This window comes from Sinohyriopsis cumingii, chromosome 4 (assembly GCF_028554795.1).
Source record: "Sinohyriopsis cumingii isolate HCF-2022 chromosome 4, ASM2855479v2, whole genome shotgun sequence".
NCBI lineage: Eukaryota > Metazoa > Mollusca > Bivalvia > Unionida > Unionidae > Sinohyriopsis > Sinohyriopsis cumingii.
This window is the reverse complement of record NC_142964.1, coordinates 125739607-125759435: the sequence shown is the minus strand read 5'-3', so window position 1 is coordinate 125759435 and position 19829 is coordinate 125739607. Positions and strand designations below refer to the sequence as shown.

General features: G+C 33.2%; 1 protein-coding gene across 1 annotated transcript in view; it reads left to right on the top strand.

The window, feature by feature from the left end:
• The window catches only part of LOC149802048 (alpha-2-macroglobulin-like), a 206443-nt gene that overhangs the window by 45390 nt on the left and 141224 nt on the right, over nucleotides 1-19829 (top strand). Inside the window, exons 14-16 of the mRNA XM_089956452.1 lie at nucleotides 2049-2122; nucleotides 5910-6042; nucleotides 16758-16921. Of these exons, the coding sequence (XP_089812578.1) occupies nucleotides 2049-2122; nucleotides 5910-6042; nucleotides 16758-16921 (371 nt within the window). The remainder of the gene's footprint in view (nucleotides 1-2048; nucleotides 2123-5909; nucleotides 6043-16757; nucleotides 16922-19829) is intronic.

Here is a 19829-nt window from a genome sequence, read left to right as displayed (position 1 = left end):
TTTATCCAACACTGTGTGTATCATCAAACTTGATTGATGTTTTGCATTTATCCAACACTGTGTGTGTATCATCAAACTTGATTGGTGTTTTGCATTTATCCAACACTGTGTGTGTGTCATCAAACTTAATTGGTGTTTTTACATTTATCGAACACTGTGTGTGTATCATCAAACTTGATTGGTGTTTTTGCATTTATCCAACACTGTGTGTGTATAATCAAACTTGTTTTGTGTTTTGCATTTATCCAACACTGTGTGTGTATCATAGAACTTGACTGGTGTTTTTACATTTATCCAAGACTGTGTATGTATAATCAAACTTGATTGGTGTCTTTACATTTATCCAACACTGTGTGTGTATCATCAAACTTGATGGTGTTTTGCATTTATCCAACACCATGTGTGTATCATCAAACTTGATTGGTGTTTTGCATTTATCCAACACTGTGTGTGCATCATCAAACTTGATTGGTGTTTTGCATTTATCCAACACTGTGTGTGTATCATCAAACTTGATTGGTGTTTTGCATTTATTCAATACTGTGTGTGTATCATCAAACTTGATTGGTGTTTTGCATTTATCCAACACTGTGTGTGTATCATTACTTGATTGGTGTGCTTATTTTGGAGGATACTTCTCACCACGTGAACAATTTTTCACATTCCATTGATTAAGTTTTTACATTCAGCTTCCTTGTTACAGTTGTATTTAGTCATGAAGCTCAGTTGGTCTACTCATCTTTGAGGGTACTACTGATGAGGTCAAATAAAAAAGTATGTGTGGACTGACTCAGTTTTTTTCCTGGTGATGCTAGATTTATCCTTTGAAGAAAAAACTTGTAAAAAAAGTCAGGAGAAAAAGAAGGTAAATGATGTAAATGATGCTTATTTTCTACTTTATAGTTCATTTAAATCCATCTAGACTCAAAAATTTTAATAAAATTAGTTTGTACTGACCACACATTTTTTTAATTTGGTCTCAAATGCAAAGTACGTCACAGAGACTGAATTTTTTGTTTTGCTCCAGTGATTATGTTTCTGTATTAATGACAATGCCTCTGACACAGTTGAAAGTAGTCATGAAACTTTATGGGAATATTCATCTTGGAGGATACTGCTTACAATGTACAGAAAGTAGGCTACAGTAATTTATTTTTGCATCCTATAGTGGCTTGGTATAAGCCATTATAGAATAAGTAAGACACTATGTTCTTGTCTGATGAAAGTTTTCTTTTTTAAATTTTGTACATTAGACTAAGTGTTAAGTGTGTTTTCACTAGTGGTGAATGAGGCAAATATTTCACTGGAATTCATGTTTCTATATGCTGCTGCAAAATTTATCCTGTCAACATGATAGAAAGTACATTGTTGCCAATATGTCATAAAACAGCAAGGCTTTTAAGTGAAGAATAATTAAATGTGATTTACGCGGTTATAATGAAAGGTTAATTGTAAAAGTACCTACTTTATTTGCATATAGTTCTGAGTTCTGTCATAAAATTTGTTTTCAGATATCTACCTGAAGGCTTTCATTATTTTGGATGCAGCAACATGCATACACATTATGTCTGAAACCTCATGGCATGAATTAATGTTATTCTGCCTATAATTAGAGTCTAACCATTTATTTTCCGGTTGAGCCTGGGATTTTTTGGAGAAAGAAATTCTGTCCCCCCCCCCCCCCCCCCCCCCGCCCCCGATAGTTTAAAAATAATTTTGCTTGGACTTTTAGAAAAAATGAACTGATTTTATTCCATAATTTTTTTTTTTAAAATTGTTGTTAGTTTGAAAAATACAAATATTCAAAAGAAAATCATAGGATGCCACCCTCTCACCTGAAAATTAAATGGTTGTACCCATAGCTGGAGGAAATTATTTGAACTTAAGGGTCAACATAAGTAAACAAAAGAAAAATATCCGACTGGATCTTTAGTCATTCTTAAAATAGATGTATACTTTAATAATTATGTTCTTTCCTCTTGTTTGCTTTGATTATTTAAGGATTTTAATTTGCAGTAGAATATTGGTATTTATATTTCTGTGTGCAGTCACAAGGCCTCCTGTGATCCAAAATCCTGAGCCAGAGCCAGTGCCTGTTATTGAGGAGGAAATTGTCCCTGAGGTAGGATCAAACAATGGATCAAATAGACAATACATATTAGCAAGTAACAAATCAACAATCTCCATCTATCTGTCACTAGCTGTCAGTCATTTGTTTACTTGAAATTACAATGGACTGCTAGTCAGTCTTGTCCAGGGCAATGTGTACTGTCATCTTTTAACTTGTATGACTAAGAATAGGCTACCATAATGGTTAGATACCTAGTCAGTTTACATTATATAGTGTGTATAAATTCAGCTTGTAAGATCTTCATTAATTTTGATTTCATATGTGTGAAGTTTTCACAATTGATTGACAATGTATCTTAAAAAAGTTATAATATTTGTATATGTTGGTATGCTATATATGTTGGGACACCATAAATTAATATTTAAAGTAACTTTGTGTGCACTGTATGTTCTGGGACAGATCTTTGTTTCTGAGTTGTAAGTTTTGATCAAAATATTGATACTTAGCTTGTAAAATGATTAATTAGGGTCTCATTTGTAGTATTTAAAAATGAAACATTCAGAACTTGGGTGTCCATAAATGCACTCAAATTTTATTAAAAATAGTAAAATAAAAAATGGTCAGTGTTTTTTTGCACCTTTCTTCTGAACTGCAAACTTTTGAAGAACAAAACTTAACAAATCTAGATGCAATATTGGAAACTATAGAAGTGTGAAGTATGTACAAAATACTTTAAACTTGAAGATAAACTTGCCACTATTTCCATCAAGAAATGCATATAGACTATGGTATGCATCTGTTTTATTATTGTATTCTTTACATGATACTAGTATTTACATTTATTTGGATTTTAATAATTTAAAATATTAAATATTACTTGCAGAAGAGTGAAGAGTCTGTCAATGTTGTTTACCCTTGGGTGTTTATTAGTAGGTATATTGCTTCCATTTTCACCCAAATATGAACAACTTGTATTTGTATTAATATTTTGTGTTGTCTTGTACACCATGTTTGATGCAAAGGAATTCTGATTTGATTTATGTTTGCCTTTTCTGTAAGCTAGGTCTAATTTCCAAGTAATATTTCCTTAATTATCTGCTAGCTCAAAGCCCTTAGGTTGTAATAGCAGTACATGCTTTATTTTCCCAACCCTTTGATGGAGCTGTGAATTTGATACTTGCTCAGTGTCAGGTAGTCCTATGTTCATTTAACAGTTTATTTGATTGTCCTGTGATCCATACACTGTGCCATGCGTGAACTCATGTGGTCTTGAAGCAGCTATTATTTCTCTCTCTTTCTCTCTAGTTTGTGATTTTGTAGGATCCAATATTCAGTTTGATAACATGTTGAAACCTTTGAGGACAACCAAACTTGAGTTGATGATACATCTTCATATCAGTGAACAATATGTCATTGTTTTTACTCAACATAAACAATGCTTGCTATGGATGTGAGCACTACATCACTGGGCCATACAGATTTTGGATTGTGGATTTGTTTCTTTTTGTAATGCTTAAGAAGAACAAAAATACAAAATAAATAAGAACAGCCCAAGGTTAGTTTCTTTAAATATATTATCAAATAAGCATTATATTTACCAGTTTATTGTAACATACATGGGTGGTGTGGTAGTGGTGGTGGTAAATTCAACATAATTTGTTTTGGACATATGATCTAGGTATCAAAGAGTTTACTATAAGTTATGGAACACAAAAAAATGTTGTCCCAGGATATATCATTAATACAATAAGCATGTAGAAAATTACTGAAAATGCAAATTTGAATGAAAGAAAATATCTTTTTTTTAGCATTTAAATTTTCAAAAAAATAGTTGGTAGACTTAACATTGTCATATGCCATCACCATGCACATAACTATACATGTAGTCTCAATACACAGACCTTGAATAAAAAATACACCAAGTTTCTGTCTTTGAAACAAACTGGTCAGTGAAATTCAGTTTTATTTCATCAGCCACTGAATTCTCCATGGATGGTGATGGTGATGGTGGGGTCTATGATTTTTCTTGCTTTTAGGACATTTTCATTCTTTTATCTTGAAATAATTTTTATATTCAACTTATATGATGTACAGATGTACTTTTTCTAAAAATCAGAGCAAGAGTTTTTCTTCTTCAAACTAGTCAAAATTTGTTTGTTACCCTTTCCTGCTGACAATTCAGTGGCTGGTCTGTAACTGGATGCAGACTTTGCTACTCTCAATAGATCATTGTGGGGTTTAAAGATGATGCAGATGTCCATGTGCTGAGGCAATTGGAGTAAGCTCCCTTTACCACAGAAGTTGACTTTGGGACACATGGTACTAATTATACGGAAGAACTGTGAACCAGTGTAGAAATGGGTGAAGAAATAATAGAGTATTTGCGGGTTTGGTGGTCCATAATTGGTTAATAATGAAAATTAAAATTTTAGTAAAAATATCTTTTGAGAGCTTATCCTATAGGTAATTAAAAAAAAATATAGACAAATTTCTACTGATGCAATTTTAGCATTCTTACAGGCTTGACTCAGGAGTACTCAATAATTAAAGTAGCACCTGATTCATTTGGTGCAGAATCAATAACGTGTTTCATGCACATATATGTAAACAAAATGCCACGGGTCATATGGTGTTCTCCACACATAAGCTTGCACCAAGGTTAGATGTGCATGGAGAATTATTGGTCTCATCATCAGCACCCAGAAATTTTAAGTTATTGAATTTTGAATATGATGGTGTTTCCATATGTTTACTATTGAAGTTGAATTAGTACCATGTGTCCTTTGGCTGATCTGATGTTAGGATTGAAATGCACACAGTTTCAGTCCACAATATGACATGCTAACAGTGAAGTCAATGCAATTTGTAGTGGAGAGACTATCAAATAATTAGGGATCAGGTATGGGGTCAATTACAGGTGATTGATTACAATTATGATTCTGATTAGAAGTTGTTTTATTATGATGATTACGATTATGGTTACACTTTATTTTAAACCTTGATTATGATGGGGGGGGGATTGTCACAATTATAGTTACGATTGTTTGTATTTGCTTGTTATATTCTTTCGTCCTATTGTAAAACTGAAAAACAAGAAAACCATTTTAACTCAATGTAAATGTTTATTGACAATTATTTTCATACAAATTACCATGCAAAATGAGCACTACTTAGTTGTTACTGTTGTTGCAGTGAATAATTCAAAGTTTGCATCTGTCGGATAACATGTCTGCTGTGAAGATATTGGCCACCTTAAATTACCAATTCCTTTTAGTAAATAGTCAACATTCATGGCCTTTTTTATGAAAGCTTTCACTATGTTTACATTATTAAGAATTATTTGTGATTGTTTGGTTGTAATCATTTGTAATCATGATTACACCATGTGATTACACTGCCATTGAAAGATAATTATGATTATGATAATAGGAAATCAATTATTAGGATTTATGATTATCAATTACGATTGCAATTATAATTGACCCCATTCCTGTTAGGGATAGACACTGTTAGCTATAAACAAACCAATCATAATTGACCCCATGCCTGTTAGGGATAGACACTGTTAGCTATAAAAAAAAAACAATCATAATTGACCCCATGCCTGTTAGGGATAGACACTGTTAGCTATAAAAAAAAAATGATCATAATTGACCCCATGCCTGTTAGGGATAGACACTGTTAGCTATAAAAAAAATGATCATAATTGACCCCATGCCTGTTAGGGATAGACACTGTTAGCTTAAAAAAAAGACAATGATAATTGACCCCATGCTTGTTAGGGATAGACACTGTTAGCTATAAAAAAAACATTCAGGATGAACTTCATTTGTTTTAGGTGTACACTCCACTGGTAGGTGGTGGTAATGAGGGTGCTGAGGTACAGGAGGAACTAATTGTACCAGAGGTCTTCAATCCCCTTGAGCTGGATAAGACCACTGAAGGAGGAAAGAATCTAAAGAAAAGATCAAGTAAGGCACAACTTATGCTAAATCTATGTATCACAATTCTTGCAACAGCAGTAGTTGGCTGTAACTAAGGCACTGTCATTAACCTTAAAATCATTTTACAGGAAGGCTATAACTATAGTTTGTCATCAGCCTACTAAATTTATAAAGTATACAGATACATTTCTGTGTTTGATTTTCACCACCCAGAATTCTGCATGTATATTTTCATTATTTTTGCATTTGCTTATACAAATTGTGCTCCCCTAAGGTCATACAGTTTGCTTTTCTTTTACATTTGGTGGTACAAATTATTTTTGCATTTAGTGGTACCAGTTACATTCATATTTGATCGTACAGCTTGTTCTTATCTTTACTGGTACATATTGTTTTACATTTGGTGGTAAAATTTGTTTTTGCATTTAGTGGTATAGTATTGCTTTTACATTTGGTGGTATAGTATTGCTTTTACATCTAGTAGTATAGTATTGCTTTTACATTCAGTTGTCTAGATTGTTTTTACATTTAGTGGTATATATTAATTTTGCATTTGATGGCATATATTGCTTTTACATTGGTGGTACAAATTGTTGTACATTTGTGGTAGAGTATCCTTTTATGGTTGGTTGTGCAAATTGTTTTTGCATTGGTTATACATCTTTGTTGTTACATTTGGTGGTTCTAGTGTTTCTTGCATTTGGTGGTACCCTTTAGAAGCACAGATTGTTTTTATGTAATAGTGATACAGATGGGTTTACATTTGGTGGTAAACATTGCTCTTGCATTTGGTGTTACTAATTATTTTTACATTTCTTGGTACAAATTGTTTTTACATTTGTTGTTACTAATTGTTTTTACATTTCTTGGTACAAATTGTTTTTACATTTGGTGTTACTAATTATTTTTACATTTCTTGGTACAAATTGTTTTTACATTTGTTGTTACTAATTGCTTTTACATTTCTTGGTACAAATTGTTTTTACATTTGGTGTTACTAATTGTTTTTACATTTCTTGGTACAAATTGTTTTTACATTTGGTGTTACTAATTGTTTTTACATTTCTTGGTACAAATTGTTTTTACATTTGGTGTTACTAATTGTTTTTACATTTCTTGGTACAAATTGTTTTTACATTTGGTGTTACTGATTGTTTTTACATTTCTTGGTACAAATTGTTTTTACATTTGGTGTTACTAATTGTTTTTACATTTCTTGGTACAAATTGTTTTTGCATTTTGTGTTACTAATTGTTTTTACATTTCTTGGTACAAATTGTTTTTACATTTTGTGTTACTAATTGTTTTTACATTTCTTGGTACAAATTGTTTTTACATTTGGTGTTACTAATTATTTTGACATTTCTTGGTACAAATTGTTTTTACATTTGGTGTTACTAATTGTTTTTACATTTGGTGACAAAATTTGTTTCAAAATAAAAGAAGAAAGAGAACATAACATATTTTACATTTACTAATTAGATACTTACAGATAAATTAAAAAACAAATAATATGAAATCTAAATGATATTGAACAATCTTATTTATTTTATCATTTAAAAATATAATATAAATAATACATTATACATTACAATTTTTATTATAAATTATACATTATAAAGTAACTGTTTATCTCTATTTATTCATAAAGTTCTACTTTAGTTTTAAATGGAGATGTCTCTATTTTTATTGTCCAGTTTTTTGTATTTGTATGTAGCTAAATGTCATTTATCCATGCTATATATGCATTTTTCATGTGAATTATGGATTCAAGATTATAACAAAAACATATGAAAATGATTTTAAGCAATGATGGAAATTTGTGAATACAGCTAGTCTTGATTGCAGTGAAACCTAGTGCATATTATGCTCATTACTGGAAGATATACATGTTGACCAGTCATTTTACATACACTAATTTCAGAAGAATAATGGATTCAAATATGCTTTTACTAGGAGTTATTTTCCTGTCACAAGAGCATCAAATACTGTTTGGATTGTGTTATTTGTCTTGGTAGGCTACCAGAGACATGCATAACCTGTATGCTGTTGATATCCCTGATGTAATTAACTTGTTTCAATCTGTTAGCCTAATCTTACCATTGCATTTTACATTAAAAGGCCAGACATGGAAAAATATATGAGGTCATAATCTTCTGGTTTACTTTCAGTTTAATACAGTTTGATCTACATAATGTGTTGTTGACATTGTATTTCACGAATTACAAAGCTCCATTCACTACAATAGCATTTAGTCAAGTGTTGTATATTCAGCATTCCAGTGAGCCATTGTCCTTTTTCAAACCAGGCTCTATTTGATATATTACATAATAATATTTGGGCAACTAAGCTTAACAGATCATAAATCATTCATTTGGTTAAATAAATGTTCTGTCATCTTCGTCATTTCTTCTATATAACATGTAAAAATTCAGACAGTTAAAACTTAGTCTTTATGAAATGATAATTACTTCATTTTAGTTTATACCTAGCTTGTTCATCTTCATTCATTGTAATTACACATTGCCAGTTTTATAATAGGTTTTGTCATACTAATAACCATGGGAAGTATAAATAGTATTAAATGCTGATATGATGATGTAAAGTTAGAATTGTATTGTAATAATGAAACATGCGTACAGGTGTTGTATATTTATGTTGAAATTAGGAGGTAGACAGGGACTCATCCAAGAACCTATTATTAGCCCTTTAACTTGCTGTCTATGTGGGGCTAGTTAGATGAACACATTAGTGTGCAGCATCACAACCCTTCCTATTGGTCATCATTGGCAGCTATATTCAATTTAGAGCCAGCCAATGTATAATGGTATGCATGTAGTATCACATGATCAATCACTTTCTCTGACATATTAAAGTCACAGACAATGAGTTTGGAGTCTCTTCATCCATCAGTATTTTATGGCTTGTGCTGGCCCACAAACCACTCCCAGACAACACCAGTTGGTGCCTGTCACAGGATGAAGCCAGGTTGGGACTGGATTAGGGAAGACACCAAAAGCAACTGCATTTACAAGACGTTTATTTATAAACGCAATTTAAATATAACAAATCTGACACCATTATAATCAAAAGATAAGGAAAATTATAAAGTTCCTAACATGGAACTATCAACAATTAACTCAACGAAGAAAACAAAACTCCAAATTAATTTAACGAAAGGAATTTCAAAACAAATGTGAATTCCTATCACTGATCAACAAAATAAAAGTGACCTACACCTCAATATAAAAAGTCTTGAAGGTTTCGTTCAAATAACGATTTACAAAAGAATGTAAGTATGTATCGTTCAAATAACGATTCAGAAAAGAATGTAATTATGTATCGTTCAAATAACGATTCAGAAAAAAATGTAATTATGTATCGTTCAACTAACAATTTAGAAAAGAATGTAATCATGTATCGTTCAAACAACGATTTAGAAAAGCAGTGTAAATTATTAACCTATCGTTCATAAAACGATATTGAAAAGCAGTGCAAATCACGAACCTATCGATCGTAACCAGATATTGAAATAGGAATGAATGAAATGATGAAACCTATCAATCGTTCACACGACGGCATTGCAATAGGAATGAACAACATTATAAACCCATCTGTCTTTCACACAACGGCATTGCAATAGGAATGAACAACATTATAAACCTATCGATCATTCACACAGTGGCATTGCAATAGGAATAAACCTATCGATCGTTCACACAATGGCATTGCAATAGGAATAACATAATTATAAACCTATCAATCGTTCACACAACGGCATTGCAATAGGAATAAACCTATCGATTGTTCATATAATGATATTTTCATATAACGATATGAATGAATACAGTTATTTGCCTATCGATCGTTCACATAATGATACAGCAATACGTGCAATTATTCAACTATCACTCGTTCATATAACAATATGTGTAATTATGAACATATCAATCTTTCATATAACAACTTAATAGGGATGAATGACATTATGAACCTATCGATTGTTCATATAACGATAGTAATGAATGGAATGATGAACCTATCGATTGTTCATATAACGACATAACAATAGGAATTAATGACATTATGAACCTATCGATCGTTCATATAATGACATAGCAATAGGGATGAATGACATTATGAACCTATCGATCATTCATATAACGACATAATAGGGATGAATGACAAGAACCTATCGATCGTTCATATAACGACATAATAGGAATGAATGACATAAATGCAATTGTGGAAATAACATGGAACACTACAACTATCTTGGCACCCATTTGACGACCAAGATGTTAACTCCGGTTCCACGCGCTCTAGTAAATGGTCAGAGAAGCACCCACGCATGGTCCGCTCCTCTCGGTCTGCTGAAGGATCCCACACATCACAGACCCATTGGTCGCAAAGCCCTGGTCCCTCGCACTGAAAAAACCAGTTCCCTCTTCCGATCCAACGTCACCAAACACAGCACATACGTCACAGTAACCACCACGGAGTTCTGTGACTCCACATCAAATGATGTACAAGGCATGGCAGGCATGTATAAAGCAGCACTACAGCTGACTCCACATCAAACGATGTACACAGCATGGCATTTAGGCAGCTAAAATGATAACTAAACCGTGTAGTACGTATGACACGCTTAAGTACTTCTTCAGTCATATATGTAGCGCATGTGCGCACATGAATTCATTACCCAATACATTAATTGTTTAATGCAAACATTGTATAATTAAATACAAGTTGTCTGTTTGGTTACAACAAATAGCTAACTCGAACCAGACCATAATAGTTATAAATATAGCGTTCTATAACCTAGGTATTGACTCACTGTAGAATTTAGAATAAATATATGTTTCCTGCTCGTTAGCTACTGCATTCAATGAATATGTTTGCAGATAGAAGTCTTTTTGAAACATTAAGGTTCTAAAACATCTAAATTATAAAAACAATTCTGTCATATAGACAAATAATAATGAAGAATTTCATTACCTCTACAGCTGGAGATTTGCTCCTGTAAAGGGGTGAGCGTCCTGACAAGACTTGGCGTAATGTGATTTGTTTATCGAGAATTTGCACTATATGTACACTAGCTGTGACATATGCGCAGCTAGGTACTTAGTTTCCCCGCTACAAGCCATTTGTTCGTGCAGCATGGTCTGAGTTTTGCTCAGGATTTCGAAATAACTCAGCCAAAAAAAAAATATACCACCCTTGGGTGACGCTGTACGCGGCAACGAAACCCGAGTACATTTTTGACAACATATACATATTGATATTACTCCTACCCAATTCCGTGACAGTGCCTTATAGTGAGTTGTGCCATTATGTTTTTATAGTTTTGTTTTTTTAATTGTTCCTCAGTCATGCTGCCATGGGCTAAGGTTATTTTTCCCCAGTTGGATACTATTAGTTGAAATTTTACTATTTACCAAAAGCGGTTTACATGGTTATCAGAGACATGAGTGAGGACTAAAGGAGTAGACTAACATGGTTATCACAGATGTGAGTGAGGACTAAAGAAGTAGACTAACATGGATGTCACAGATGTGAGTGAGGACTAAAGGAGTAGACTAGCATGGTTATCACAGATGTTTGCAAGGACTAAAGAAGTAGACTAACATGGATGTCACAGATGTGAGTGAGGACTAAAGAAGTAGACTAACATGGATGTCACAGATGTTTGCAAGGACTAAAGAAGTAGACTAACATGGATGTCACACATGTGAGTGAGGACTAAAGAAGTAGACTAGCATGGTTATCACAGATGTGAGTGAGGACTAATGAAGTAGACTAACATGGATGTCACAGATGTGAGTGAGGACTAAAGGAGTAGACTAGCATGGTTATCACAGATGTTTGCAAGGACTAAAGGAGTAGACTAGAATGGTATTCACAGATTTGAGTGAGGAGCAAAGGAGGAGACTAGCATCATTATTGCTGATTTGGTGATTCCTCATTTGAGAGAGAAGTAGACGAACATAGTTATTGTTGATTTGGTTATGCATCAATTGATGGTTATTGCTGTGAGTGAGGACTAAAGAAGTAGACAAAAATGGTTATCACAGATGTGAGTGAGGAGCAAAGGAGGAGACTAATATGGTTATTGGGGATTAATCAATCAAGAGAGGAGTAGACTAACATGGTTATTGCTGATTTGGTGATTCATCAGTTGAGAGAGGACTAGACTAATATAGTTATTGCTGATTTGGTGATTCATCAGTTGAGAGAGGAGTAAGGGAATATGCTAAATGGTTATCACTGATTTGAGAATGGAGTATAGGAGTAGACTAACATGAAAAAATTCAGATTTGATTTGAGAAATGCAGTGATGATCTAGATATTTTCTTAAATTTCATGAACTTACTTGCAGTGACTACCATCTATAGTACTGGTACTTGAAAATAACCTTTTATAACTGTGTTTTTTATGCAAAATAAAATAACTAGTACATATGCAATTTTAAATCTATTTTTTAAATTCTAAAGAAAATGAGATCTGTTTCTGAGTCATACAGTCCAATGAATTTACACACAAGGATTGATAGTCACTTCTTGTATGCAGAAATGATGTGAATGAATGTGAAATTCCAAACATTTAAAAGAATTAATAGTATTTTTTTCTCACTTTTGAACCAAAATGAATCAACTACTAGTAAATTGAACAGTATTGATCTGTACTCAATCAGCTACTAGTAAACAATGATATTGATCCACAATCAATCAACTACTAGTAAACAATGATATTGATCCACAATCAATCAACTACTAGTAAACAATGATATTGATCCACAATCAATCAACTACTAGTAAACAATGATATTGATCCACAATCAATCAACTACTAGTAAACAATGATATTGATCCACAATCAATCAACTACTAGTAAACAATGATATTGATCCACAATCAATCAACTACTAGTAAACAATGATATTGATCCACAATCAATCAGCTAATGGTAAATATAATTGTTTCAGATGGACTGAAAATTTGTTAAAGAAAGCCTGTAAAGTTTTTAATTTAGAAATAGTTACCTCTATACAAGTTTTTTTTTGTCAGTCTCTGGTAAATGAGAATTTGGAGACTGACATAGATTTCAATGCTTTTCTTGCACAAATTATTATTGTAATAAATTCTCAAAATTTGGAAAACTATTTTAGCATAAATTTTAAGTGCGTTTTGAATATACATTTTTATTCGGATGTTTTGTTTAATGTGGTGGAATTTCATATGCTAATGGGTAGGAGAATATTGGCCATTAGGTCATTGGGCAAAGTGTGTAGCCATTAGGTCATTGGACAAAGTGTGTAGCCATTAGGTCATTGAATAAAGTGTATAATCATGAGGTCACTGGGCAAAGTGTATAGTCATGAGGTCATTGGGCAAAGTGTGTAGCCATTAGGTCATTAGGCAAAGTGTGTAGCCATTAGGTCATTGGACAAAGTGTGTAGCCATTAGGTCATTGGACAAAGTGTTTGGCCATTAGGTCATTGAATAAAGTGTATAGCCATTAGGTCATTGGGCAAAGTGTGTAGCCATTAGGTCATTGGGCAAAGTGTGTAGCCATTAGGTCATTGAATAAAGTGTATAGTCATGAGGTCATTGGGCAAAGTGTATAGTCATGAGGTCATTGGGCAAAGTGTGTAGCCATTAGGTCATTAGGCAAAGTGTGTAGCCATTAGGTCATTGGACAAAGTGTGTAGCCATTAGGTCATTGGACAAAGTGTGTAGCCATTAGGTCATTGAATAAAGTGTATAGTCATGAGGTCATTGGGCAAAGTGTATAGTCATGAGGTCATTGGGCAAAGTGTGTAGCCATTAAGTCATGGGACAAAATGTGTAGCCATTAGGTCATTGGACAAAGTGTGTAGCCATTAGGTCATTGAATAAAGTGTATAGTCATGAGGTCATTGGGCAAAGTGTGTAGCCATTAGGTCATTGGACAAAGTGTTTGGCCATTAGGTCATTGAATAAAGTGTATAGCCATTAGGTCATTGGGCAAAGTGTGTAGCCATTAGGTCATTGGGCAAAGTGTGTAGCCATTAGGTCATTGAATAAAGTGTATAGCCATTAGGTCATTGGGCAAAGTGTGTAGCCATTAAGTCATTGGACAAAATGTGTAGCCATTAGGTCATTGGACAAAGTGTGTAGCCATTAGGTCATTGAATAAAGTGTATAATCATGAGGTCACTGGGCAAAGTGTGTAGCCATTAGGTCATTGGACAAAGTGTTTGGCCATTAGGTCATTGAATAAAGTGTATAGCCATTAGGTCATTGGGCAAAGTGTGTAGCCATTAGGTCATTGGGCAAAGTGTGTAGCCATTAGGTCATTGAATAAAGTGTATAGCCATTAGGTCATTGGGCAAAGTGTGTAGCCATTAAGTCATTGGACAAAATGTGTAGCCATTAGGTCATTGGACAAAGTGTGTAGCCATTAGGTCATTGGACAAAGTGTGTAGCCATTAGGTCATTGAATAAAGTGTATAATCATGAGGTCACTGGGCAAAGTGTGTAGCCATTAGGTCATTGGACAAAGTGTTTGGCCATTAGGTCATTGAATAAAGTGTATAGCCATTAGGTCATTGGGCAAAGTGTGTAGCCATTAGGTCATTGGGCAAAGTGTGTAGCCATTAGGTCATTGAATAAAGTGTATAGTCATGAGGTCATTGGGCAAAGTGTATAGTCATGAGGTCATTGGGCAAAGTGTGTAGCCATTAGGTCCTTAGACAAAGTGTGTAAACATTAGGTCATTGGACAAAGTATGTAGACATTAGGTCATTGGACAAAGTGTGGCCATGAGGTCATTGGACAAAGTGTTTAGCCATTAGGTAATTGGATAAAGTGTAAAGCCACAAGGTCAGTTGTCAAAGTGTGTAGCCACTAGGTCATTGGACAAAGTGTTTAGCCATTAGGTCGTTGGATAAAGTGTAAAGCCACAAGGTCAGTTCTTAAAGTGTGTAGCCATGAGGTCATTGGACAAAGTGTTTAGCCATTAGGTCATTGGATAAAGTGTAAAGCCACAGGGTCAGTCGTCAAAGTGTGTAGCCATTAGGTCATTCGACAAAGTGTATAGCCATTAGGTCATTAGCCATGAGGTCAGTTCTCAAAGTGTGTAGCCATTAGGTCATCGGACAAAGTGTGAAGCCATTAGGTCAGTTGACAAAGTGTGTAGCCATGAGGTCAGTTGACAAAGTTGTCAGTAAGTCAGTTGACAAAGTATCTAGTCAATGGGTCAGTTGACAAACTAGTCACCAGGTCAGTTTACAAACTCTTGTCAATAGGTCATTTGAAAATTTGCTGGTCATAGGTCAGTTTTCAAATTATCTATAAATATGTTGATGCAGTCACACTTGACTATTAAGAAGTGGATTGTTTGTGTAAAACAAAATTGTTTTTTTTTTAATTTAATATAAACTAATAGATCAATTTCAATTTTAGGAATTTAATAATTTTATTCAGCTTTTGTTTACCATTTTTTTTGGGAAAGCTGTTATTTATTATCACTCTTGTGAAATATTTTTTCTGTTTGTAATTGAATGATTTACTTCTTGTGGACATTTGGTTTTAAACAGTTTGTATTTGATAACATTTTCCATTTCTGAACTTTTGTAAATTGTTTTAATCTAGTATTTATATTACCAGCTTTTTTTATCATACCCAAACAAAGTGTGAGTTTTCTATTTTTAGAAGTTTGCATTTTATTTACCAGTGTACTAAACATAGTACAATTATCAGCAAGTAAAGGTATTGCAAAAGACTGTCAGCAAATAAGGGTATTGCAAAAGAGTGTCAGCAAATAGAGGTATTGCAAAAGAGTGTCAGCAAAAAAAGGTATTGCAAAAGAGTGTCAGCAAATAAAGGTATTGCAAAAGAGTGTCAGCAAAAAAAGGTATTGCAAAAGAATTAAATTGTCAGCATATAAAGGTATTGCAAATGAGTACAATTATCAGCAAATAAAGGCATTGCAGAATAGTACAGTTATCAGCAAATAAAGGTATTGCAAAAGAGTACAATTATCAGGAAATAAATGTATTGCAAAAAAGTGTCAGCAAATAAAGGTACGTGTATTGCAAAAGTGTGTCAGCAAATAAAGGTACGTGTATTGCAAAAGAGTGTCAGCAAAAAAAGGTATTGCAAAAGAATTAAATTGTCAGCATATAAAGATATTGCAAGTGAGTACAATTATCAGCAAATAATGGTATTGCAAATGGGTACAATTATCACAAATAAATGTATTGCAAAAGAGTGAAATTGTAAGCAATTAATATTATTGCAAAAGAGTGAAATTGCTAGCATATAAGATGACACTGGGGATTAAATTGTCAGCAGATAATGGTACCAATGGAAATTAAGTTAACATTCAGTGAGCTTTTCAGTGCTTTGCAAAATTAATTTATTTGTAAAAATCATATGAAACTCGTACCAAAGAAATGTCATATCAATCTCCTTATTGTACACACTGAATCCAAGGCACCCATCTTTTATCACTGGTGTTTCTGGGGTCAGTTTTAACTCAAACAAATTTACAAAAGAGGATTAATTTCATCCATTTTTGTATATATATATATATATATATATATATATATATATATATATATATATATATATATATATATATATATATATATATTTATTTATTTATATATCAAGGATGAGTTGTATTAAGTAAATTAGCTAAATTTGAATTGACAATGAAATGTTATGATATACTTTAATTCCATGATACATTTTCAGATGGTGAGGCAAGCAAGTCAAAGAAAAGAGGCCACTTCAGGATGCCAATTCCCATCAAGACATCAGGTTCAGAGGTCACAGTATTAGTATATTACATTAGACAAGACAAAGAAGTTGTTGCCACCTCTCTAAAAATATCAGTGGAAAGCTGCTTTAAGAACAAGGTACACTGGCTTGCTACTTTTTTCTATTTATATATAGAAGCACTAAATAGAAATATAAAATTGTAAACTCCATGAAAATATGTAGAAATCCATTATTTTGTGTCTATCTCCCTCCGCCTAGTAAAAAAACAAAACTAATCATATTTTTTGGAACAAACTTTCTTAACCATTTTGAGTATGGAAATTCGATAGGTGGCAGCTCTGTGAAGCTAAGAAGAGAAATGTCACAAATATAATTCATGCAGCAAAATCAGCCTTCTACCATACTAAGATCACTGAATCTTCCAGCTGTGAATAGTTCTTTGACATTGCAAACAAGCTAATGGGAAGGAATACATGTACATCACTTCCAACGACCTCCAGTTGACCTTCCTGACCTGTTTGCAAATTTCTTCCATGATATAGTAAAATCCATTAAGCTTGACAACACAGTTTTAGTTGTTGTCATGACCATACAGTTGTGATACAGAATATCAGTATCAAACTTTAACAGGATTTGAACCTATCTCTATGGATTTTATACATACAATTGTGATGAAAAGTTGCCCAAAGTCATGTGAACTCAATCCAATTCTGACATCACAGCTGTTTGAGTGCTCTGATTCAATGTTGCCTTCACTGCTCAATGTTACCAATACTTCTCTCTCATCTGGGGAATCCTGCCTTTTTTCTAAACTGTCATTATTTAGCCTGTGTTGAAGAAACTGTCTATTGACCATAACGATTGAAAGAACTGTCGCCCTGTTTCTAACCTCCCATTCATGTAAAAAAATCTTTGGAAAAAGGTGTTCTGTCCCATCTTGCATCTCATCTGAATTAAAATGGTCTTTTTTAGCAATGTACACTCTGCATATTGCCCTCACTATAGTACTGAAACTGTCCTTCTGAGAGTAGTTTTAATGACCTTCTTTCTGCTTAGGATAGTGGAAAGATTACAGTCTTCACCCTGCTTGACTTGTCTGCAGCATTTGTCACAATAGACCATGATGTATTACTTCACCATCTCCAGCATGTATTTGGCATTCATGATACAGCTTTACTGTGGTTCAAGTCCTATTTAGTCAACACGACACAAATTGTGTCCATAAATGGAAAACTTTCCAACCCAGTTTATCTATGTTTTGGTATTCCACAAAGCTCTGTTCTCTGCCCCATTCTCTTCATTCTGTACACTCAGCTGCTCTCAAGTGTCATAGATCAACATCCACTGTCTCACCAACTGTACCCTGATGACTCTAAAATATACAAATCTAGCTGCCACCTGAAGTTGAGGCTACACCATCTAAGGCATGGATTTCTAATGTGAAATAATGGAATACATTTAACAATAAGCTGCAGATGATAAAACTGAAGCCATCCTGATCTTCATGCACTTTATCATTCACATCCTTTACCTCAAACAATAAGTATCAGCAATACCAACATTAAGTTCAAATAGTCAGTACAAAACATAGGTGTCACTCTTGACAGTACATTCTCTTTACACCAATATGTTATGAATATTTGCAAAGCAGATCTGGAACTGATATGCCTCTACTCTATTTGCAATGTTTGTTTTGGTTTTTGCCATAAAACACTTGTGTGTTCCTTAGTACTTTCAAGACTGGACTATTGTAATTCACTTCTATGAGGTTCAATTGAAAAAGTTCAAAACACAGATGCTCAGATCATCCTTAGATTATGAAGAACTGAGTTCTCCTCCCCCTGATCAATAACCTTCACTAGTTATCCAGAATCAAACACAAAATCTGTTCACTGTGCTACATTTCACAGACTAGATCCAGTCCAATACACCTATCTGACCTTACCCATGTGTATACCCCATCTAAAAACTTACATTCCTCTTCTGACACTCATATTTGCATAGTTCTCAAAGTTAAAATGAAGCCATACAGACATCGTTCTTTAGTAAATTGGGACCCAGCTAATTGGAATTTATTATCCATTGATCTTAGGCACAAGAATACTATGATCTCATTCAATACTATGATCTCTCAATCAATACTGGGATCTCATTCAATACTGTGATCTCATTCAATACTATGATCTCATTCAATGCTGTGATCTCATTCAATACTATGATTTCATTCAATACTATGATCTCTCAATACTGTGATCCCATTCAATACTGTGATCTCATTCAATACTATGATCTCATTCAATACTATGATCTCATAGTATGATCTCATTCAATACTATGATCTCATTCAAGAGTGTTCTTGATACTCATCCTTTTCGATTACAAGAATAGACATAATAATGTTTACTTCCTTAATTATTGTCAGCATATTTATGTTTTGTAATTTCATTGTGTTTGTTAGTAATCTTGTCATTTTGTGTGTTTTTATGTGTTATCTAATATTATAAAGCATTTAGACCTTCTAAAGATTAGGCACTGTATTAAGTCCACATTCTTCTTATTATTATTATTATTATTATGATTATATATGTTGACAATATATCTGAAACCTTGCGGAAGTTGAAATACAAATAAAAGATTCAGAAATCAGATAACTTTCTTGGTCTTTTATAGGACAAATGAGGAATAAATGTGAAATTAACAAGGTAGTTACTTACTGAAATTGAGCTCATGAAAATTGCCTCTGATTCACACTTAAGTGGTGGTATCAAAATGTTTTCCATGAATTTGTGTTTCTTGTTCTTGGTATGATATATTAAAATGAATATTATATAAGAAATGTGCATCTATCCATTGCAGTCATTACATTTTAGTACCAATATATTGTCAATGAATATTATGTAAGAAATATGCATCTATCCATTGCCGTCATTACATTTTAGTACCAATATATTGTCAATGAATATTATGTAAGAAATATGCATCTATCCATTGCAGTCATTACATTTTAGTACCAATATATTGTCAATGAATATTATGTAAGAAATA